This window comes from Colletotrichum aenigma (assembly GCF_013390185.1).
Source record: "Colletotrichum aenigma strain Cg56 chromosome Unknown KSG_Cg56_contig04, whole genome shotgun sequence".
Lineage (NCBI taxonomy): Eukaryota > Fungi > Ascomycota > Sordariomycetes > Glomerellales > Glomerellaceae > Colletotrichum > Colletotrichum aenigma.
This window is the reverse complement of record NW_023500910.1, coordinates 3079571-3102271: the sequence shown is the minus strand read 5'-3', so window position 1 is coordinate 3102271 and position 22701 is coordinate 3079571. Positions and strand designations below refer to the sequence as shown.

Sequence of the window (22701 nt, the reverse complement as noted above, 5' to 3'; positions counted from 1 at the left end):
AGGTTATCATGAACGTCATGCAACTCCAATATCCTCCGTTCCTCAATGCGATGTGGAAAACGCCCTCCAAGAAAAAATAACAAACAGGTGAAACAAACATGATGTCTCCCGTTAGCCCTCAGGCGACGGTGATAGCTGAAAAGGATTCCGCGGCCGTGGTCGTTGCTCCCCGAAACTGGCTTCCTCGACAGCCTTGCTAGCCCATGTTGGAAGTCTGGGTGTTCGGTGCTGCCTGCGACCTTCCACGTCCCTCAAAACCTGCATATCGTCCATCACGGAATTCGCCGGGCCACGTATTTCCGCCGCCGTAGCATACGCATTCGTTCGACCGTCTACGTTCGGGAACTGCTGTTGATCAAAGGATTAGTCGTGACTAGGTGAAATTCGAGAAAAGAGCTGCAGAGAGGCGTATAAATCAATAATGACTGAGCATGGCGGGGTCATACGTTGTGCTCCTCGGGCTGGTCGGTGCCCAATTTCAACCGTTCGCGAAACTCCCGGTCTCCGAGCTGCGCCAACGCCTTTTCCATATCTTCCAAAGCCTCGACGGACGGCGCGAGGGCCAGCTCAGCTGGAGTAAAGTGTCCTATGAGGATTGCCGCTGCGAACCTCGGACTCTCCATGAGGCGGCAGAGTGCCTTCATGTGAGATTGGTTGGGCCACTCGCCAAATTTCTTGTCCTCCCTGATTTTCCACGTAGAGTGTGCGACCCGTTTTGCAATATCCTTGGGGTTTTCTGTGATCCGGACGAGCAACTCGGTATCTTTAATCTTTTGGGACGCCTCCATGATCTTTTGCTCGAATTGGTAAGGCCAGTTGATCAAAGATGGGCGTTTCTTAGGCGCCTTCTTGGCCTGCGGCTTGGGACTCTCTATAGCGGCAGCAGATGCATTTTGTCCGTCCAGCACCGCGATGTTCTCAGGATGAGTTCCGAAGTGAGTGTTAGCACCAGCTATGGGCATCGGTGGAGCACCTCGTGACTACACATCGTTAGCCATGTTCATGAGGTTAAACCAAGTCTTGCGAGGGTCATACATCAGGAGTTTGGTGGGGCGTTCCCGAAATTAGAACTGGTTGTACCGATGAAGTTGGTGTATTTGCAGATCCAGGAACAGCCGGATCAGAGGGTGGCTTCTGCTCAGCTGCGTGACTAACACCTGTACTTGGCCCTCCAGCGGTTGCTGGGCTCTGTTGGTGGCTGACGAGAACTTGCGGGACGCTTGGTGCATTGATCGCGGTTTGGCTTCCCAATGGAGCAGCGGTAATGGTGCTTCGAGGCAGCCCTGGATGGGGGATCGGAGTCTGAGGTATGGCTTGACCGGCCACAGATGGCATTGTGCGGCTCAGTCTCTCCTGTTCCAGTCTCCTGTACTCCTCAGGGTCAGTAATGCGAAGAGAATGCATACGAACTTGGTCTTCCACGTCTTTCCTGTCCTCAGCTGTCAGAACATCGTCTGGGTCATGCTCCTCAAAGGTATCCGTAGTCTCAATGTCACAGATACCCTGTGAGAGTTCCGGATTGCTCAGCAAACTGTCCAGGACGCTGTCCTTGCCCATGTGATGAGTCAAGTCCTGACGCGGCGGCGTTTCGCGGTCCTTTAGATATTCATTGTCCTTTTTCGACCACCGCTTTGGATTCTCCTTATCCACAACGCGAGAAGCTAGCTGAGTTTTGAAAACGGATCTATTCTGCATTGCAGACTCAAATGTGCCTCCAGACAGAAGCTTGTAGACGAAAACCGGCTTCTGCTGGCCGATCCGGTAAGCTCGGCCGACTGCCTGCTGTTCGTTGATAGGGTTGTACTTGAAGTCGAAGAGGACAACGCGATTGGCACCATAGATATTGAGTCCAATTCCTCCGGCGGTCGTTGAAATGAGGTAAACTTGAGTGTCGCCAGAATTGAAGTTTTTGATATGTTGCTGCCTCAAGTTGATTGGCGTAGAACCATCCAAACGCGCCACCTTGCGCTTTTGTTGGCGCAGAAGGTTCTCCAAGTAGTCCATTGTCGGAATTGATGATGTGAAAACAAGAACCTTGTCCTTCACCTTTTCGCTTTCGGCAAGAATGGCGACGAGGAGACGCGTTTTCCATGATAAAACCGCAGATTGAATGTCGACTTTCGGACGGTTCATCATCTTGAGTCCGCTACTAACCACCGCGGGAGATAACGCTAGGTTAGCTGAGCGGTTGCTTGGGTTTTTGCTGGTGTCTAGACGGCGTTCCTGTGCAAGCTTGTTCTGCCAACATCTAGGATGGTTGACGATAAGGCCTAGATTACTGACGATTCCTAGGATCCTAGACGAAACCTGTTGGTCCGCGTCGCCCCTCGCAGACTGAAGGTATGCGTCGTAAAGCCGAGCTTGTAGGTCCGTGACCGGGACAGTCAGGATGAATTCTGTCTTCTGTGGAAGGTCATTCTTCGACAGGCTTTTGATGGTAGCTCGATGCGCCTTTGGGGCCACTGTCTTCTCCAGGACAGCAAGTTGCTTCTTGGCCATGCGAAATTGGCTGCGGGTACTGTCTTCGTAGAGGCCTTCCTGAATTGTCCTGGTGTAAAGATCTCGGAATTCGGAAGGAGGCCCAAGGTATCGAGGTGCTACCCAGTCAATCATGTAGTAGTATTCCTCGACGCTGTTCGCAAGGGGAGAGCCGGTAAGCGCAATTCGGCTCTGAGTCCTGAACTGTGAAGCAGCCAAGCCAATCTTGGAGTCAGGATTCTTCAACTTATGGGCCTCATCGGCTACGACCAGGTTCGGGCTTTGCGTCAGAATATTCCAGGCCGTTTTGCCATCATTTTCCTTCGGCAGTTCTTCACCAGGTTCGTCGACCAACCGCTTGAACATGTCATACCCAATGATCATGACGCCACCCTCGTCGTCCCATCGACGAATGATGGGCATGCGTTCGTTCTGTTTGGTAGCAGATTCGAGTTTGAAGTAGGGCCCGAGAAGGCCTTCGGGGGCCCACATCAGCATCTCATCCAACCAATTATCGACCAACAGGGACGGGCACAGCACCAAGGTCTTCGACTGTCTCAGGTCATTCGGTATCTGAGAGTTGATGGATTCGTCGGGAGACTGTGCAGACTCGGCGATTGCGACAAGCAAAGTGATGACTTGCATAGTCTTGCCGAGGCCCATGGTGTGAGCCAGGAGACATCCCTGTCGTACTTTGGGATCACAGATAATCTGGTTCCACATGAAGCGAACGCCCTGAATTTGATGCTCTTTGATTCGCCGGCCGATGTCTTCGTTTATGTAGATCAAGCCTTGATCATCCTGCTTGGATTCGTTGATGATCAACCGTGATTTGTCGCTGGGAATAATGGCGGACGCGGCCAGCTTCTTACGTAGCTCGATCCGTCGCTTCTCCTGCTCTTGCAAACGTTGCTGGTCGGTCTCTCGAAGATCTTTTGCAGTTTGATCGAGTACAACGGGTTTCATTCGTCTCTTAGACGGAGAATCTTCAATGTCGTCACCTGAAAGTCTTTCCGAGTCTTCTAAGTCGGCATCTGTCTCGTTTTGATCAACGAAGTAAGGTTCAATCTCTCTCATAAAGTCGTAAAAAGGCTCGAAAAGTGCCGCTTGCGCCCGAAGTTTCTTCGCCTTGGTGCCAGTGATCCTTCTCGTAATGCTAGATCCAGAAGTTTGAACTCTGCAGAGGGCGAAAACTCTGAATAGCCGCGCTGCCAAGTTGCACACTTCACCAAAGAACTCTCGGCCCTCGTCGTCTGACAATGCCGGTAAAATGATATCTTCCCAGACTGAGCTAGAGGTCAGTCTGAGGAAGATTGAGAATACGTCCTTCTGCAACTTCTTCCTCTGGACTCTCCACAAGACGCAGATCAAGAGTCGTTCGCGGTCTTTATGATCCTTCCAGACTTCCGGTGGAATAGCTGCAATATCCGCTGGTCGATCGATCGGAATTTCAAGATCCTCGTCAGGGTAAGTTTGCGGCTCATCGACATCCATCTCCGTGCTCGGACGAACATCCCTCGGCTTAGTTGGAGTAATCAGGCTGATGTGAACTTTCTGGGGTGCTGCTGCTGCTTCGGATTCGGAAAATGTTAGATCGATAACCTGATGACCTCCGGGATCTACAGAGGTCTTGGCCATTGATTCTTGTCGCAGCGCTAAGGGACTTTGATCAACCTCTGCCGTCTGTTCCGGGTTGTCTAAGTCCATGGGGGTACCAGGCCGAGTCTCAACCGGCTCGGAAGTGAACGCAATGCCTCTCATATCGTCGATGACGAAGCCATCGTCGTCGTCGCTTGTGATGACCTCACCGTCCTCATCGGACAGAACCTCGCGTTGAGCAGTCGGCAACAGGAGCCTTGGCAATGACTCTGGTCCAGGAGGCTCGGGGCCCTGCAAAACGTCGAGGAACCATCTATCTTTCTTCCGATCTTCAACGCTGGCCTCGAGGCAGCGCATCTGCTTCTTCAGCTCATCCTCGTCGTGCCACTCGTTCCGTCGCATCTCGAGGCAGAGCTTCTCAATGCGGTTGGTAAACCCCGCCAGTCGTGTATGGGCCTGCGCCATGGCCCGCTTGAGACCCTGCCGGCGTGCTCGATTCCATAGCGCCTTTGCATGTCTTTGCTTCAGGGGAAGCTTTCTCTCCTCCCAAGATTCTTCCATGCGCAGTATTTCTTCTTGCATCACGCGGTCGACATCGTCACCAGAAAGCAAGTGGGATTTCCGGGCTTTCTCTTGTCTGATTTCCTCCGCCTCTTCTTCCATTTCTCTCATGGTGTCGGAATCGTATTCCTCGTCGTCTGACTCGCCAAACGCTGGCAGAATCTCGTCTCCTTCGTCCGAGGGTTCGACTTGGGGGTGAAAGCCACTGTTGAGACTGTTCAGAGATTCGTTATTTTTACGAAACAGTCGTGACATAGCCCGGTGTATCTGACGACGTTTTCCCGCAGGTACCTTGCCACGAGTAGCTAGGTCGAGGACATGCTTTCCCGCCGGAGCCAAGCCATTGATCTCACTCTGTGTGAGCATACTGTCTTCGCTGACGACGAAGTTGGACTTGGGGACCAGGTCAGCGGTAATCAAAGCCTGAGTGCCAAAGTAGGCGTTGGATGTGGTATCCAACCAATCCGGTTTCGAGTAACTGCGAGGAAAATGTCGTGTAACGCCTGTCGCCGCGTGGGGAAAGTTTACGACGCCAAGCCCAGCGACATCCGTGGAGATCAAGACAGGCGCTAATCTCCGCCTTTTCTGAGGCGGTTCCTCGGGGTCGCCGTTCGCCTTCGTATTTGCCAAACCGCCGAGCTGCTCTGCGACGGATTCTTCACAACGAGGTAGATCACTTGAGGACCGTGGTGGGCTAGACCCTTGCTGTAGAGCAGTTTGTTGGATATTGTCGAAGGGCGCTTCCTGAGAGCTGTTCTGAGACTCAAGCTCTTGACCCGCTGACTCAAGTTTGTGCTGTCGGTAGCCGGCGCTCTTAGACTTGAGGTAAGTAATGGCCTTAACCAGAGTCATCTGGTGTGCTGGTTTGGTGAGACCCAGGGTCTCAAGGAGGCCTTTCGTGGATGACATGACATCCTCGTATGTCAGCAGGGTCTCTCCGTCGATCTCGTTCTCTCTCAGGGCGTTGGAAAGAGTTTGGGGATCGGGTCTTTTGCTGGCCTGCCGGGGCAGCCAGGAGCGCTTGTCGGCGATGCAAAGCTCATGTACCACTTTGTCGACATCCCAGTCGAAGGGATCGCCATCGGTTCCTGCCATTTTGATTTTTCAAGCCATCAGGCGCGTTGCTTATGCAGTGTTAGTAGTTGTCATCGGTCTCTGAAACCGGAGATAGGAAGTAGAAAGTGGTGCGTTGAGTCTGGCTCCCGTCAGGAGTGCTTGGGCACTACCTTCTTAGACAGGCAAGAAAGATGAGCTGTGTTCTTTCCAAACACGTCGTAAGTGGGGAAGAGCTCTTGAACATGCTCTGATGGGATGACGACAGAACAGAGAAGGCGGGGCCGCGTAGCCACGAGAGCAGAGTGTGTAAATTTTGAGGTATGACTTACGACGAATCTGGCAGCTGTTCGTGTGCATCGGCGTAAGTGTCGTGAGATAGAGAGACGTCGCATACAGCGATGTAATCATCTCCGCATGAGGTAGAGACGCTAGTCGAAGAACCTCCTCCGAACTCGAGGTGAAGGCAAGGAATTTTCTGGAAGGTCCCCGGGCAGTAGAAAAAGACAAAGGAATGAAAACCCCGGCGAGGCAAACAGGTGGTGAGCGGCGGCTGAAAGCCGAGGACTGTCCTCGTCGAGACGCGAGGGACGGACAGTTGAAAAAACGGGGTGACGTTGAGAAAGGTCGAGTTTGAGTTCAGGCGTGTGAACAGTCTGCTTTTGAATGCGCAGGAAGGATAGAAACCAGCTGACTGGGTAGACAGCAGGTGCAATGACTTCTCAATTCACGACGCGTGCTGGTGTAGAAGTCGCGGAGGAAGTCGTTCTCGCCCCACATCCCCTCTAGCGCATGTACAGATGCGACGGGGGTAACTGTTACAGCAGGGTAGGTCCGCTGGCAGAGTCGATAAGGTACCTGGGTAGGTAGGTTCTAGGTACCTAGATAAACACCGCCACTAGTGCGGGCAGCGGCGCGGTGCCTGCAAGGCTTTGATCATCCTTTGCCTAATTTTGAGAATCCACTATTGACACGTGATGGATTTCGGTGTTAAGATAACTGATAAGGCATAGATAGGTAAGAAGAAGCAGATAGTGGGGTGGAGGGGTAAGTAAGACCAGCGCATTGCAGCTTGAGCCTGCTGTCTTCTGATATGAATCCCCGTTGATCTTTCTCAACCCCAAGATGAAAGAGCGGTGCCCCTTTTGTCATATAAATGATTGCCTGCGACATGATATCTTTCTTTAAGGTGCCTCGGCGCTTGGCCTAACTAATTTTTCAACTCTCCGTCCCAGCCGTCTGCGTTGCCTCACACTGCCGTACGTAGTTAGCTCAAGCACGTCTTCTGCAGGACAGTTACTCTTCAGCTGGGAAACCTAGTCGCGGGGCTTCGCGGTGGGGCCATCAGAGCCTCCCCCTCCTTCAATTGTGATGCCCCTCATCCTCTCAATTGCTAAATGCCCAGGGCCAACGTCTCTTAGCATCGTCATCGTCCAGATTTAATTTGTGCGCCGCCTGAGAGACTCCACGAGTGCTGTGTACCTAGCCTACGCAACACCACGCTAAGCTTTGGGATTGAGGATCACACAACGCTACTCGTACGAGTGATTTCTCAGCATGTCTACCACCTGCATAATTTTGAGCGCACTTCAATTACTAATGCCGAGATAGAGAGGACACCGTCCGGGCCTCATACTTCCTACCTTTGATTCTCAAACAACAGTTGTCAGGATTTCAGTGGTCTTTCTGCCTTCTGCACTTCCAACCGCTTTGTGGGCGCTGAAGCTGAAAGATGGCATCTGCAACACTTACGACGGAGCAATACCCCCCTCGGCTTTCTCAGCCAGAGCAGGATGCGCTCGTGCAGACCATCAAGGATTGGGCGATTGGCCACGGCTTGTCTGTTCGACCACCTCCCGCCGTTGTTTCAGCGGAAGTAGACCCAAAGGGAATCCTAGCAGTCAACGTGCCAGTCACGCTTTTCCCCAGCCCATTCCCCAAGCAGTGCTTTGCACAAGCACGGTCGGTCCAGAAGACCTACAACGAGCTATATGCCGCCATCAGTAGGGACGAAGAGTTCCTGAGCGAGATGGTCAATGAGTGAGTTCCTGCAACGCTCTATGTGGGAGAGTCGTAATGATACACGCTGAAGCCACTGGATTATGTCTGACTTCAAACAGGGTAAAGAGCGGCGACGACTTCATCGGCAAACTTTGGGATACTCATTTGAGAGTAAAGAAGGAGGGCTACGCCCAGGTTCGTCCGCTTGGATGCTGTGATACGTTGACGCTGGGCTAATTTGGGTCAAGAACCTTTCACTCGGGTTATTCAGGTCCGATTACCTTGTTCACCAGGATGTCTCATCAGGCCAACCCAAGCGCCAGGTGAAGCAAGTTGAGTTCAACACGATAGCTGCATCCTTTGGCGGTCTCTCGTCTCGTACTTCGCTCCTTCACAAGTGAGTCTGTCTCATCTGTTCGGGAGAGTGCGTTGCTAATACCAGCAGATTTCTCTCCGTCTCTGAGTACCCCCTGCTGAACCGCTCTATTGAGTCGGGCTCTCTGGATTTGCCAGAGAACCAGAGTGTCCAGGGTCTTGCAGGCGGCATCCGCGCTGCCTTCGACCAGTACGGCCCCTCGGAACTCGGCCACACGAAGTGTGTAATCTTTGTTGTACAAGGTGGCGAGCGCAACATTTTCGACCAGCGACATCTCGAGTATGCGCTCACCAGCTCTCCTGACCCGGTCCAGGTGTTTCGCATTCCTTTCTCCGAGCTTCTCAAGCACACCGAAATCGCAAACACGCCTAAGCGTCAGCTTCTTTACAAGGTGCCTAGAGATCCCTCAAAGGTCTTTGAGGTCGCTGTCTCGTACCTTCGATGCTGGTATGATCCGTCGGACTATCCCGACGAGAGCACTTGGGAGGCTCGCTACCACCTGGAGAGGTCATCGGCAATCAAGTGTCCTACCGTCTTGACCCAGTTAGCAGGCAGCAAGAAAATTCAGCAAGTTCTAGCAACGCCGAGGTCTGGATCGTCTCCTTCAGTTTTGGGTCGCTTTATTGCCGATGACTCTCCTCAGACCGCTGAGGTGTGGCAGACCTTCACCAACATCTTCCCCATGGACAACTCCGAGGCTGGTCTCAAGGCGCGCAAGATCGCCCAGGATCCCGAACTGTGCAAGAACTACGTCCTGAAACCCCAAAGGGAAGGCGGTGGAAACAACCACTACCGCGAGGACATTCCCGAATTCTTGAAGAAGACCCCTGAGTCCCATTGGGGGTCATATATCCTGATGGAGCTGATCACCCCTCCAAAGCAGGACAATATCATTCTCCGCAACGGTGACCTTGAGGAGGGTGGTGTTATCTGCGAACTGGGCATCTACGGGACGGCGGTATGGAACCAGGGCACCGGTGAGATAGTGCATAACAAGGAGGCCGGTTACTTGCTCCGCACCAAGGGCGACACGAGCAATGAGGGCGGAGTCGCGGCTGGCTTCGGGTGCATGGACAGTTGTACTCTTGTCTGATGCTCCTTGGAGCAGACGAAGCCATCGGACTCCTCAGGCCGCCTGCCGCAAGCTTGAACTGGGACCAGTATCGAGCTTTGCGTGTCATCAGGGATACATATAGCATTAGAGAGCATAACCCGTGGTATCAATTATCGTCCCCAAAAAGTTTTGTACAACGTGCCTCATCAGGCCCGATTTGAAGTCATCACACAAAAGAAATCCCGGCACAGAGTGGAGAAGGGCCATTTTCAAGTCAACATCGGATGGTGGGCTCTCGTAGTCGTCATTCAACATAAAGAACTCGGTTCATAGCATTGACGGACGTATTTACTCGCTGGCGGGAGTGCCGGTGGCAGGGCGTCTAAGGACCTCAATGTTGCCTGAGGGAGAGTCAGAAGGCTCGAATATTTCACTTTGTGTGAAGCGATCGATCGGAACATACGCTGGACAACGTTGAGAGAGCTGCGGGTCTTGCCCTCGGCATCTTGGTAGGTGCTCATGGAGGCATCGCCCTCGACGAAAACCATGGTTCTAAAGGGTCATTAAATGTCAGTCGACAGAAATTTTCGCAAAGTGAACGTGGTGTCGCTATATCGTACCCCTTGGGCAGGCTCTGGAGGAAGTCACGGCCGGGTCCCTCAGGAGCGAAGCTGGTGACACGGAACCAGCTGGTGTGACGGTTCTCGCGGGAACCGCTGTTGCTGGCGACAGCGTATTTGACGATCTCGCGGCCAGTGCTGGTGGCGTGGAGCTCGGGGGTATCAGCGAGGTTACCGATAATGGAGATGCGGGCAACGTTGTGGGCGGGGGAGGTGCTGAAGGCACGGGCGGCAATACGCGGGGCAACGGCGGCGCGGCGGAAGAGCATGGCGGACATGTTGACGGCTTGGAAGGGCGATTTTTGTGGTGTTTGGGGTTTCAAAGGAGTGTATGAAGCAAGACGATGGTGAACACGAGTCGGCGAGAGGTTTGCGGTGAGCTAAACCCGCGCCAAACGCGACTGGACGCGATCACTAACTTCCCCAGATAGGGCCAGCATTGATGTGGCCCGTGCATCTGGGAATGAGGTTCATGCGACGCTTCGGTAGTGCTGCTATCGGGGGTTATGCATCTAAATGGTAAGCTGGCGACTATGAACCAGCAGGGGGCATTTCTAAACGCAGGCACATCAGACCTCAGAACATGACAATGGCCTGGGTGATGTAAAGCCCAACAGCTCACTAACAGGGCGAAACCATCTTCTGAGTGAATGAATCATTGTATTTCTTTAGGAAGGCATGGTTGTGTTCCGCTCGCAAATGTGATATGATCAGCTGGTCTGTCACATCTGATCCTCGACAGGTCAAGTTTGTGAGCCTGGGGCGGAGATTCGTAACCGCCACGTCCATTTGCCTTGGACTTTAGCCAAGGGCTTCACCATTATTTTTCCGTGGTAAAATATGATTATGCCTTCATGTTAACGCGGCCCGCTGGTTGCCTGAGATGTGTTTCTACCTTACGCAGTTTGACGCAGGACCTCTGCAGTTGCGTCCGAGAGTGCCCCTTTCCTTTCTCGTCAAGGCTTCGTATCATCAGGACCTTCCTCCATAGCCGCCTTGAAGAAGGGGCGGGATTCTTCGTCCCTTCCCGGTAGGGCATACATCGCCCTGCTGTCCTAGCCACAAAGACTACTGTTATGTCAATCTGGCCTCGTTCCTCCTTCCCCCCCCCCTCCAGAAAACTTCGGCTTGCGAAGGATACTTCCTCCAGTTACACTACCCGCCTCTTGCGTTCCCTTCCCGCCAGCACATGGCTCTCATCCACTAACCATCTGGCGATTTGTTGTGCCCTGGTCGCACCATTTGGAAAGGGCATAAAGCCAGGGGTAATTCTATCTTCGTTTTCCATGACCATCGGGTCTCTCGTTTTCATGAACATGGCACCCATTTCAGAAAGCCTGATGGCCCGCAGCCTCGAAGTGATTCCTCTTTTGCCAACAGCACCTTATACGACACCCTCTATGAAAGCCAACCTGGTCTGCCGAGTGGTTTCCGCATGCCTGGCCAACCTGGTTTGTCTGATTCCGCTGAGAAACCTGTATCGCAACGGCGAGTTTGCGGCGGTTGTGCTCGTTTCCACAGTCATCCTTCTTAACCTTCTTACAGTCGTCAACTCTCTCATCTGGCGCGACGACAACATCAAAGAATGGTGGAGAGGCTGGATCTGGTGCGATATTCACCCTTACCTCTACCAACCTGCTTTAACCATCTACGCCACATCGATCGCCGCCATCATGCGAAATCTAGCAGAGCAAGTCAACTTAGACCGCGCCGGTCCGCTCACTACCATCGAGAAGAGAAAGAGGATGTGGTTCCAGGCTTTGATAATATTTCCGCTCCCCGTCATTCAAGTCGGCTGGCTATATCCTCTGGCAGGACAGAGATACATCATTGGCACACTCAAGGGGTGCTTATGGAGTACAACACCAAATTGGCCATGTATCGTCTTCTTTCTGCTGCCAATCCCAGTTGTGACTCTGATGGCAGGATTCTATTCAGGTTAGTCAACTCGAGATATGACAGACCTGTCTGCTAACCCCTTGCACAGTTCTCACCTGGAGACGATTTAAGCAGATTGAGAGCACAACTCGTTCTGCTGTCGTCTCAAACTCCTCAACCACTGCGAGATCGAATCGAACACGGCGTAGGTTGTTCTTGATGACAACCTGCATTCTTGTTCCTTACGTCCCAATTTCCTGCACCTATGCGGTCTACCAGATCAAAATTTACTTGCCTTTACAAGCATTCGACTTCAAAGAAATTCACTATGGTGACGGCGCCTGGCCATGGGATTCGGTAATCCTATACCCATACGACCAACTAACCTTCTTCGAACTCAACTCCAACTATCTACCAATCATCACGACAGCAGCAATATTCGTCTTCTTCGGCATGAGCAAAGACTCAATGGATACATATCGTCACTGTTTGTTGACCATGCGTCTCGATAAAGTGTTCCCGAGACTAAGTGACGACGCCACATCAAGCACAGGTCAAACTCCAGCAGGCTCCTGGGGGACAGTCTCAATGTGAGTGTTAAGCGTCCCGAAAATATTATCACGTTGCTGACCAAGACTTATCAGGTCCACGCTCGCCAAGTCTCCAAAGTATAGTTTCGGTCGATCTGTTCATGTTACCCAGGTTTCAAAGGGGCAAGGCTCGTTATCCTCGCCACCTCCACCATACACCACAGAGGTCAACGACCCTTCCGACGACATGAGAATTACCGTCATAGAACCCGAACCCTGTGCGATTAGCGAGCACAAAGATAATACCACTGCCAGGTGTATTTCCTCAGAGACAAATGAGGGAGGCTATCATCACGGGGACTCTCCCCTCAATAATCTCACTGGCTCTTTCCGCGGCCGACTGGGAGTCCACGGATTCTCAGGCAAACAGATACCGGCGGCTAAGTCCCGTGTGCACGCACACTTGGGGTCGGACATGAACCACCTTCAAGCGGAGCAATCAACTCAAGACGATTGGTTACCCCGACTATCTCCTCAGCCGAAGTTGATGACCATGATTCAAGCGCATATGGAACAACCAGAAACCTACAGCCAGGAGCGCCGGAGATGATTTCATAAGTCTTCCTTGCCTATTTTTACGGGTCGAACTTTCCATGTGCTCTCGAACTTTGCCCACGACGCCTTCTGAACAGTTGCTGAAGGGACTCAGAGAAATTTCTTACCGCACCTGTTGAGAGCGTCACCAAGAAACCGCCAATTGTTTCTGCACGTCACACTCGTCAAGCAGGACGAGCATGGTCGTTGACCGACCTGCTTAGTGTATCACTCGTATCCCGCTTGAAACGGCGGGTGTACCGTGAACCACACGACTGACGAGACACGGGAGGGTCTGCTTGACATCTGGGAAACGATCAGCAGTAATGGAATGTTGGGAAGACTGGTTCTCGGCGGTGGCGGTGCCGGCATCACCGCGATTGGCTCAAATATTGACAGACAGACGACGCGTTTGCTGTGGCATGGCACAGATTTCATGAATACGTAGAGTCGAATAAGGAACCAGAGTAAACCATGTTCAAGAAGGCGAATAAGCCGATAGGTATCTACGTAAATTAAAAGCAGCTCATCATTCTACCTAACATCGTGCGTCGGAAAAGGTCCGAGCGAGCGAGCTCACTGCCTCCGTCCATCCATCATCAGCCCCATTCGTAAGCGGGCTCGGTCATCTCCTCCATCAGCCCACGTTCAAAAAAAGTTTGCAGACTGCTACTCTGGTGAATAAAAAGGGATAAGGTGGGAAAAAAAGACTTGAAAGCCAAGAAACCAAGTAAGGCAACAAAAAAACGTCGTCGAATCACATTCGTAACCGATTCCCCAGCCCGGGGACCCAAAACTCCGCGCCATGCCTTTGGTATAAGGTACTACTGTGGTAGGTGGGATGAAGAAAGAACAATCCCGGTAAAAAGGATATCGAGAGCTCGTGAGAGCGCGGCTATGGTCGTATAAACTCATGTCGGTGGTGCAGCCGAGGTCGCCGCCGATCCGATATTAGAAAAGAGCGTACGGTAAAATAGCGGATTCGAAAAGAAGAACGCAAACATGTGAAGCCAGGCCGAGGGGGCCTGTCATCCTCGCGTGGGATCATGCCGTCACGGCAGCCGGAGGCTCCATGGGCATGTTCCCCGACCCTGTTGGTGTGCTTGGGGCCGGGGCGATTTCAGGATCAGGAATCTGTATGTCCAGCTGCGAGGACCGTTAGCTCGAGAACGTTGCAAACACCGGGGGAGAAAGACTCACAGTCATGTAACCCGTCCGCCTCAACGAAATAATGCGCGGCGCCATTGAGGGGTCTTCGTTGCCCACCGTCTTTTCCATCTCGTTGTTCCATTGGTCTACCCACCGTTCCAGACGCTTCAGCCGGGCCTTGACGCCAGTGAAGCCCAAGTCATCCCACAACCACCCCGTCACCAAACCCAGGACACTGTCCATTATGTTTCTCCAGTTGTATGGGCTGAATATTGGCACAAGCTCACCATTCAGCCTGTCAATGATACGGCGGAACTCTTGCTCTGACAAACCAGCCGGGTCAAGAATTTCGGGGTATAGATTTGAGAACGTCGGAGCCAAATCTCCTTCCAACAACCAGTCCCGCCGAATGCGAATGATACGCGTGTTGTGATACTCGGGAGAGTCGATCGGAACGTGGGGATTTAGATGCGGGAAACACGGGTGCTGGGGGCCCCATTCCTCGCCGAGATCTGGCGGCAATTCCTCTCCCATGATAGATGAGTTCGATGAGGATATAGCCGAGCCGATTCCATCGCCGGCCGACACATTGGAAATGCGTGGAAGCACATCAGGTCCACGCTCCAAGTCCTTAGAAGTCCCCCGCACCTGTGCCTCGGTAGTCTGCTCCATGATTGCTTTTCCTTTGCCCTTGTCGACGTAGGCGAAGTCCACGACCAGAGGGTTTGACACGCTTTGACCTCGCTTTCGAAGGCCAGTAACTCGAGGTTCGACGGGTGGTTCTGCAGGCGCGTCGCCTTTATCGTCCCCCAGGCCAGAGTCGGGGTCTTGAAACGTCGGTGAAGGGTCGGCGGATCTTCTTCCGTCGTATGAGTGACGAACCGAGGGCGGAAGGCTGATGCGGTGTTCGGCGTTTCTGTCGAGCTGGAGGCTTGCGCGGTTCGACGTGGAATGTCTAGTCTGACGTTGTTCGGGGAGTGTCAAAAGCGGGTAATCGCCTGCGCCGATGCCCAAGGGATCGGAGGGATCGACGGAGTAGGGATCGAGGGTCGGATGTGATAGAGGAACTGCGGGAGGAGGCGGTGTCGATGGACGTCGTTTGCGAATGGTCTTCTCAGGGAGTCGCGGGGTCGAGTTCGTTGGGTTCCAGAGACGAGCAGCAGAAAGATGAGGTAGGCGACGGGCAGCGGAGGAGGCTGCACGATTCCGAAAGGGAGACTGCGTGAAATAGTCTTTGGGGTCGTAACCGCGAAGAAAGGATGGGCTGCGGCCCTGAGGCAGGCCGGCAGCGGCTACTGAACGGTCAAGGTCGGGGGAAGCGCCAGGGTAGGCAGGCTGCTGCGATAGCGTGGGCAGGCGAGTGTTCGCGGATGCATCTAAGGTGGCCGGGTCGGGGGACGGAGAGGTGAATCTCGCGTGGGAAGCCGTGGGAAAGATGGTTCGAGGAAGGCCGCCGAGAGGTCGACGGCCTTACGGGGAACTGTGGAGTACGGGTCTGGTCGAAGAGGAGTTTGCAGCGACGCCTGGGCCACGCTCGTGGAGATCGCCAGGGCCTCTCTACTCGACGGGAGCGACGGCGACGGCAGTGACGGGAAAATCTGGAAATGCGCTGGCGACAGAGATGGAGGGGACGTCGAAGGACTGTGACTGGTGAGAAAGCGACAGCGCAGGTTGGAGTCGTGCAGCAAAACGATTAGGTTTGCGGCTAGAAGAGTGGAGCCTCGAACAAAGAAATGCAGAAGACAGGCGAGAGAAGAAGCAGCGACTGCAGCGGCAACGACAGCGACGATGGTGGCTCGGACAGCAGGATTAGCTTTCGCAGAGGCGGTAGGGGTGGTGCAGGTGGAGGTATTGGTGCTGCTGGCGGCGGAGGTGGTCTCAATGCAATCGTGAGTTATGCGGCCAACAACAGCGCTTCGGGAAGAGCAAAATGTGCTGTCGCAGGTGGTATCTCGGGTGGTAGCGGCGGCGGTGGTGGTGGTGGTGGTGGTGGTGGTGGTGGTGCGGCTGCTTTTCCTGCTTGACAACGACGACGGCAACGACCCTGCAGCGGCAGCAAGCCCAACGGAAGGATGGGGACCTGGACGGGGATGGGTCTTCTTGCTGCAGCACCAACGGGAGCAGCGCCTAGTCGCGTTGGTGAATGATGAGGGCCAATTATTGGCAAAAACTGGCGGCCGTACAGGCGTGACGAGGGCGCAATGGGGCAGCGAGTGATGATTTGTGGGGCGAGCGTTCAGGGGGGAAAGGAGAGTCGCCGAGATTGGGTTAGCCTGTGAGTGTGCCCTGAGTCTCGGTCCCGGCATTTTGGGAAGACTCTTGCTCTGGAGGCTGGGGATGCCTTCCCTAAGGCAAAGCTTCCCTACCTTACCTCACTGGTCCTTGGCTCTGGGCCGGCCCTGTGGAGGTGGGTGAGCTTTGAGCTTTGAAGCCCGCGCGTTGATGCAGGAACGGTGAAGAGCCTGGACCTGGACCGCCCAGCACCAAAAGACTTTCCTCCTCGAATGCGTGAGTGCGTGCGAGCGTACGTGCTTGCCTGCTTGTGCCTGCGCTATGCTCTGCTGCTTGGATCCTGTCGGGTAGAGCGAGGCCCGTGACGATATGTTTCTGCCTGGGTGGGCACCAAGCTGCTGCTGCTGCTGCTGCTGGGTGAGGCGACGCGCTTGCTTGGTGACGATGTATCGCGTGGTGGTTGTGCGGTCCGCCGTCGGCCTCGTGCGAGATCACGATTTGCCTGGCGGCCGGTTCCCCCGTCTCTGTCTCTTCGTCCTTGGTTTCACTCCTCCAATAGTCGTCTGGTTTTCGCCGTTGGTTCCGGAGGCGCCCCGTGAGGGTGAGGGCGATGTCTATCGTGTGTCTTTTCGAGCGACCGATATGTCAGATGTCGGCCTAAAAACTTGTCGCGGGCGAGTCGAGGGTGGGAGACAAGGGAAGAAAGAAGAAGAGACAGACACCAATAGCTTAAAACCCAAAAATGCCCCGCTGCTTGGGGGAAACGGCCAGAAGTCGACGACTCGACAGCCGGACGTTCCGCCGGGCAGTCTCTGTCACAGATACAGTGAACAGCGTCGAAGCTCCCTCCTGATGCAAGGCTCGGTGGAGGCGGGAGGGTTCACGGTAAAAAGAAAAGAAAAAGAAGGACCTGACACGATGCGGAAACGCTTTCCAACGAGCCGTCCCCAGCCCAACAATATATGACGCCGGCTGCTTCAAAACCAACCTCACGACTTGTAGCCATCCCGGAACCTCCTCAGCCTGGCAGGACCCTGTCTTTCCGCCTCACCAGCCATGGTGCTTTAAATTGTCCATTTTGCTCTACCGTTCTGCAGAGATTTCGCCCAACACCCAGGCTCCCGCTCGCCTTGCCTTGCCCTCAATCAACACGGGCTGGGCAACTTTTTCCAGCCTGGCCTCCAGGTGACGCACTCACTACCTTCCTTCCTATACCCTTTCCCGGGCCCATTGAACCATCCTGGCTCCCCTGGCTCCCCTGGCTCCCCTGGCTCCCCGAGAAAACGAGGCCAGGGTTTGACCGGGTTGTCCGCGTCGGCAGACTTCTTTTTCAAGCGTTGGCAATGTTGCCGATGACACCTTGCGGCGCGTTTGGCAAAACATTCAGTGGTCCTGCTGACCGGCTCATCGGGATGGCCACGTCTTCGGGATGAGGGAGACGATTGCACACGATCCGAGCACACTCTCACGTATGTACAAGATTGAGCCTCCTCTCTCCTCCGATAGGTAGGCGTCTGTAAGTAGGTAGCCGACTTGAGCATTGCTTCGTCAGCGGCTTATCCTCGAAACTCCCAAAATGGTGCAACGGCCACAGCTCGACGAACCCATACGCCACGCGCTTCTTCGCGCCCCCTTCGTCCTTCTGCGCGTTGATCAAGCAGATGCCGTCGCGACCAGAGCGTCTGTGCGTATCATCTCATTTTCACATGATGAGACGCCTTCCATGCAGTTCGAATCTTGCTGTGCCAGGTTCTTGGAGCTTCGAAAGGGTAGCTGTTAAATTGACGGGGTCGTTTTGTTATTTTGCCCGCGCTAAGCCTATGTAGGGTAAAACCGTCCGTGCGCGCTGAGGTAAGCAGACCCGTTATACTAACATGTTCTATATATTATCCCTCGACTTTAAAAAACTATAGAAAAACGAGGACAAATCGTAGAATAAAACGCTCAGCAGGTAAGCTAGGAAGTTAGGGTTAAGAAGTTAGGTGTTATAGTTAGGGTTAGGCATTAGGTTATTGTTAGGAGTTATGTGATATATTACTTGGTTTTGAGATGTTAACGACACCGTCAATTTAACAAAACGACCCCATCAATTTAACAGTATCCCTTCGAAAGCCCCAAACGGCTGGCAAATTGGCTGGCTGGGCACAGAGTTGCTCTCACCCTCCTTTACCTTGTCGCTTTACCGAATTTTCTTGCTTGGCCCAAGACATGTCAATAGAACAAGAAATAAGCACCAAAAGGGATTCACTTTGAAGTGACATAGTGTATTAAAGTGTACTTTTTCGAAACTCTGCTAGCACGCAGGCTACCCTTATAACTACCACCCTTCCCTTCTCCCTTTACTTCTCTTAGCTTTAATAGTTAGAGAAGATTATAGTAATCGCTATAATTACTTTATTTCTATATTCTTTGAATTTATTTAGTTTATTAAACTTATTTTAAACCTCTTCTATCTTCTTATTATCTCTAAATATTTTATAAAGTTATTATTAATTAGTTTAATATTTTTTTAATACTAAATATCTTTTTATTAGATTAAAAGACGAGAAATTTAATAATTTAGTAAATAAATATTTAATAATAATATTTATTTCTAGATTTATCTAGAGATCTAATATTATGATTTATATTATTAGCGAAAAACTAAAGTTATTATTTATGTATTTTTACTGAAATAATAAAATTAACTTTTTATTTTATTTTCTAATTTATTAACTTAATAATTTATATATTCTAATAAGTTTAATTATAATAAGTTAATTTCATTAAAAACGATTAATAAAAAAAAACTTATGCTCTCCTTTTTATATAATATTAGTTATCTATAAACTATTAAAGCTATTAATAATATTTTTATGAACTTAGATTAAAGCTTTCTTAGTTATTATAAATAGTATTATAATATATATAGTAAATATCTATTAAAGTATAAACAGAATCTGCATAGTATAGCGTAAACCTCTACAAATTAGATGTAGCTGGGCTTAAAGGGTAGAAGATAAGCACTAAAAGGGACGCTGATCTACAAGGTTCCCCAAGACTATCGCGCTGAGATTCGACAGATCTCTCATTCGAACCACAATTCCTGGTCCCAAATCTGGCAACTCAGGTACGGCTAGCGGGGCGGTGATTCCGCCAATCCGACCAGGGGGGTCGCCAAATGGGCTCAGGTACGGTACACCACCATGAGGTACCCGGCGATGGCCCTGGACTAGCAGCCCGCGGCTGGATGAAGTCACTTCTGTCATCCTTGGACACTTTGCCTGCAAGCTTGGATATAAGGGCCTTCCAATATGCCTGACTTCACCAGACTTAAAACACCAGGTTCTGGAAGGCTCAGAATGCAGACAGTTGACAGGTCAAATCCGACCGGAGCTTCTTGCTTTGGCTGGGAGCTGTCTCAGGGCGGTCAACCTCCCGTTGCAGATTGAGTCTACTTCTGGACATCAGACACAGCTTGAACTGGCGGACGAACGAGCAAAGTGATCCCTTGCAAACGGAAGGATGACATTCCTGGCATCTCAATCTGGCAACGTTCATGCCCATGGGGCACACAAGCGAGCAGGGCATTCTACGTGTCGATCGTGCTGTCCGGGTAAGACAGCCAACTGCTGCGCGCGGTCGCGCTTGCTGAGCAATACACATGGCGCCGGAGCTCTGAACCGGAAGATAATTTTGTTTTCGAGTTTGTAAATGACACATCTCGGACACGAGTACTCCGCTTTGTGTTCAACCGCAGGTTTCGGTTCCACGGTTCGTTTGTTCTCGCGGCTGGCACATGTCAATGAGACATTGCCGTGACCAACTAGGGGAATTGCGGGGTTCCGTTTGACACCCGACTCTCAGACATATTTCAGCCAGCCTCCATCAGCTCAGATGGGTTTGGCGATGCAAACACCCAAGTCTTGACGTCTTCCTTTTTGCAACATCAAACGACGACAGTCCAAACATCTCGGCTAGAGGTGACCTCCAGCAGGGAAACTGGTCGTGCTTTGACTTGCCTATGAGGGCAATAAGGTGATGGCGGCCGTCCGATTGCATTTTGTGCTGTGGCCACTTGGCGCAGTCGAGCCGCGTCTCTGACTGGGCTAAGGGAAGCATTTGGTATCCTGCCACTACAACGTTCGCTCGCAATCCGGTCTGCGGGGTCGAGACTGAACATTCCCAAGTCGACATGAAGAAAAATGAGAGCGGCGCGCTTGGAACGAGAAGGGCTGAAGGACGCGGTCGCGGGAATAAGACCTCGGTCACCTTACTGCACCACATGCTCATCCGAACCGCGCGGCAGCGAGGTGTAGTTCAACATCCTGGCAGCTCGCTTGAGGTTATCTTGAACCATCAGGTCTAATTCAGACGATGACAGGGTCGCTTCGGCCAGCCCCGGGGCACGGCCAACGATGTCGAGGCCCCGTGACGAAGAAAGAAAGCACAGCAATCGCTCGTCCCAAGGCGATACAGTATGGTGGTCTTCCTCTGAGGTAGATTCGCCGCGAAAGCAAGAGATTCACTTCCCGTGCTTTACCTCCCACGGGGTCGATTTTGATCACCCGGTCTAGGCTCGTGGATTCAGACGAAATACTACAGAGGATTGGCTGAATATGACAGCATCGGTGCTGCAGCAGTCCATGTTTTTGTTGGGGCGGGGACGGAAGGCAAGGCGAAAGCCCGTGGCTGCATGTTGTTACCCGTTGGCATACAACGAATGACTGCAAAGTCGAGCCATCACAAGAAGTAGCCTGGACTGCGATGCCGAGGCATCAGGCGCCGCCAGTGATTCTCAACGCCAATTGTTGCATTAAGGAGGCAGAAACTGCCTGTGTTTAGATACTCAAGCCGCGATGGGCGCAGATAAGTTTACAGGGCAGATGTCAGGTGCAAGCAGCGAACTTCTGACGACGGGAGGGAAGGTGCCGATACTCATATCCCATGTTAGCAGGTGGAAGGGATTCTATATGATGACCTGCCGAGGAAGCAGATGGACGGGTCACTGGCGAAGAGATGGCTGTTTCAAGTGCGGTCAATCCTCGGCGCTGGGCCGATGGGAGGAGGACAGGAGCACTGTAATACCGAGATGAAGATGTTACCAGTTTGAGGACGGTATCGCTAGTTGCGCCGTTGAAGCACTCGCAGAGAAAATACGTGGAGATTGCGATTATGCACCGGGCAGCAAAGAAGCACGAGGGCAAGATAGGTATGTCAGGTAAGGTACCTCAGGCAAGTAGGTACATGGCATGGCGGGAGGCGTGCCATGGTGGTTGCAGAGGCGCATCCAGCCAGGTTGCAGCGGAGAAGCTCTCCCGGCAGACGGCGTGCGCAGTGGATCCTTACAGGGTGGGCAGCCCTGGGGCGGCGGCGGGAGCAGCCTGCCGAGAATCTGGAGAAGGCAGCTGCAGCCAGTGAGGAACGCGAAGTGACCAAGGGTGGCCGGGTGGGGGTGACGTTGAAGGTGCATCATCCCCATCCCTGCAGTCCGCAGTTAGACATGCAGGAAACATGGAGCAAGCAGGAGGAACAGCAGCCCAGTAGCCCAGGAGCAAGCAATAGCAAGCCGGTCTGCTGTCGGGTAGGTTGCTGTTGGGGCAGTTCGGCACAGCTGTACCAGTAAATATGGATTCGATCTGGTCAACATCAACAGAGCTTACCTTAGGTACCATACCTTTACCTCCTCCCATAGATATCCAATGCACCTACCTACCTAGCTGAATAACGTAGATATCGCGTGCTCGACGACGGCTTCTCCTCACCTCTTGTCTGCTCCTGCATACCGTCGCATCCCCGCCTCCATTGGTCGAGCTCCTAGCTGCTCATTCCACGTCCCATTCTTAAGGCACTCAGGAACCGTACGGATACTTCGGCCATAAGTACCCGGCCCCGATTCGAGACCCCGACTCACCCATCAGCAGCAGCGTCGGCGTCAGCGTCAGGCTTGCCGCTGGCCCAATCACGGCGCGGTACCTTGCCTTTCGATCAAGCTGTCTTGGGTACCTTTAGCAGCTTAGCACCGTGTCTTAGCTGCGTCCAGCAGGGAAGGCAAGGCAAGACAAGGCAAGACAAGGCAAAGGCAGGGAAGGGACGATCCCAAGTCGCCACCAGCCAGTCCCAAACTAAAACCACGTCCATTCCCGCCGCGACGAACCAACCCTCAGCTCGTGGCGCTTCACTCGCCCTTGAACGACTGAGCCGGTTCGGTCGCACGTACATACACACCACGACTTGTGGCACGCCGCCGTCGCCGCCATTTCCCCCTCTTCCTCCTTCTCCTCTTTCCCTTCCGAATTCGCTTTTCTCCCCCTTCCTTAGCTTCCTCTGCTGCGTTATCGCTCAGGAGATTGTCTTGCCTCGGGAAACCCCCTCTCCGCTCGTCTTGCTCTGCACTACCTTAGCTCGCCTGCCCGCGCGTCGCGCATGAGGAATCCTCAAAACCCCTCGACTGCCTGTCCCTAGCCTGGACTTGCATGTCCGTTTCTTGATTCCCGACTGTCCCTACGACTGTCCCTACGACTGTCCCTACGACTGTCCCTACAACACGAGAAACGACACAACATCCTCCACCGACGGAGCTTGAAAGCGACAACA

The 22701-nt window shown here is 52.8% G+C and overlaps 5 protein-coding genes across 5 annotated transcripts; 2 read left to right on the top strand and 3 right to left on the bottom strand.

Annotated features, from left to right (window-relative positions):
• Window positions 1–111: 111 nt before the first annotated feature.
• On the bottom strand, window positions 112–5733 carry ATRX (Protein CHROMATIN REMODELING 20; the record flags this gene model as incomplete). The annotated part of the gene is made up of 3 exons (XM_037321966.1): window positions 112–348; window positions 447–980; window positions 1036–5733. 3 exons carry the CDS (start codon window positions 5731–5733, stop codon window positions 112–114), a joined length of 5469 nt encoding a protein of 1822 aa, XP_037178730.1.
• Window positions 5734–7423: 1690 nt separating this feature from the next.
• On the top strand, window positions 7424–9161 carry GSH2 (Glutathione synthetase; the record flags this gene model as incomplete). The annotated part of the gene is made up of 4 exons (XM_037321965.1): window positions 7424–7731; window positions 7812–7887; window positions 7941–8089; window positions 8138–9161. The coding sequence occupies 4 exons, from the start codon at window positions 7424–7426 to the stop codon at window positions 9159–9161; spliced, it is 1557 nt and encodes a 518-aa protein (XP_037178731.1).
• A 309-nt stretch (window positions 9162–9470) lies between these two features.
• CGCA056_v006715 (Single-stranded DNA-binding protein RIM1) lies at window positions 9471–10020 on the bottom strand (the record flags this gene model as incomplete). Its single annotated transcript, XM_037321964.1, has 3 exons — window positions 9471–9523; window positions 9586–9674; window positions 9743–10020. 3 exons carry the CDS (start codon window positions 10018–10020, stop codon window positions 9471–9473), a joined length of 420 nt encoding a protein of 139 aa, XP_037178728.1.
• Window positions 10021–11058: 1038 nt separating this feature from the next.
• Window positions 11059–12760, top strand: STE3 (Pheromone a factor receptor; the record flags this gene model as incomplete). Its single annotated transcript, XM_037321963.1, has 3 exons — window positions 11059–11680; window positions 11730–12210; window positions 12265–12760. The coding sequence occupies 3 exons, from the start codon at window positions 11059–11061 to the stop codon at window positions 12758–12760; spliced, it is 1599 nt and encodes a 532-aa protein (XP_037178729.1).
• A 1028-nt stretch (window positions 12761–13788) lies between these two features.
• Window positions 13789–16199, bottom strand: ERF4 (Ras modification protein ERF4; the record flags this gene model as incomplete). Its single annotated transcript, XM_037321962.1, has 3 exons — window positions 13789–13890; window positions 13945–15231; window positions 16077–16199. The coding sequence occupies 3 exons, from the start codon at window positions 16197–16199 to the stop codon at window positions 13789–13791; spliced, it is 1512 nt and encodes a 503-aa protein (XP_037178726.1).
• Window positions 16200–22701: the final 6502 nt, after the last annotated feature.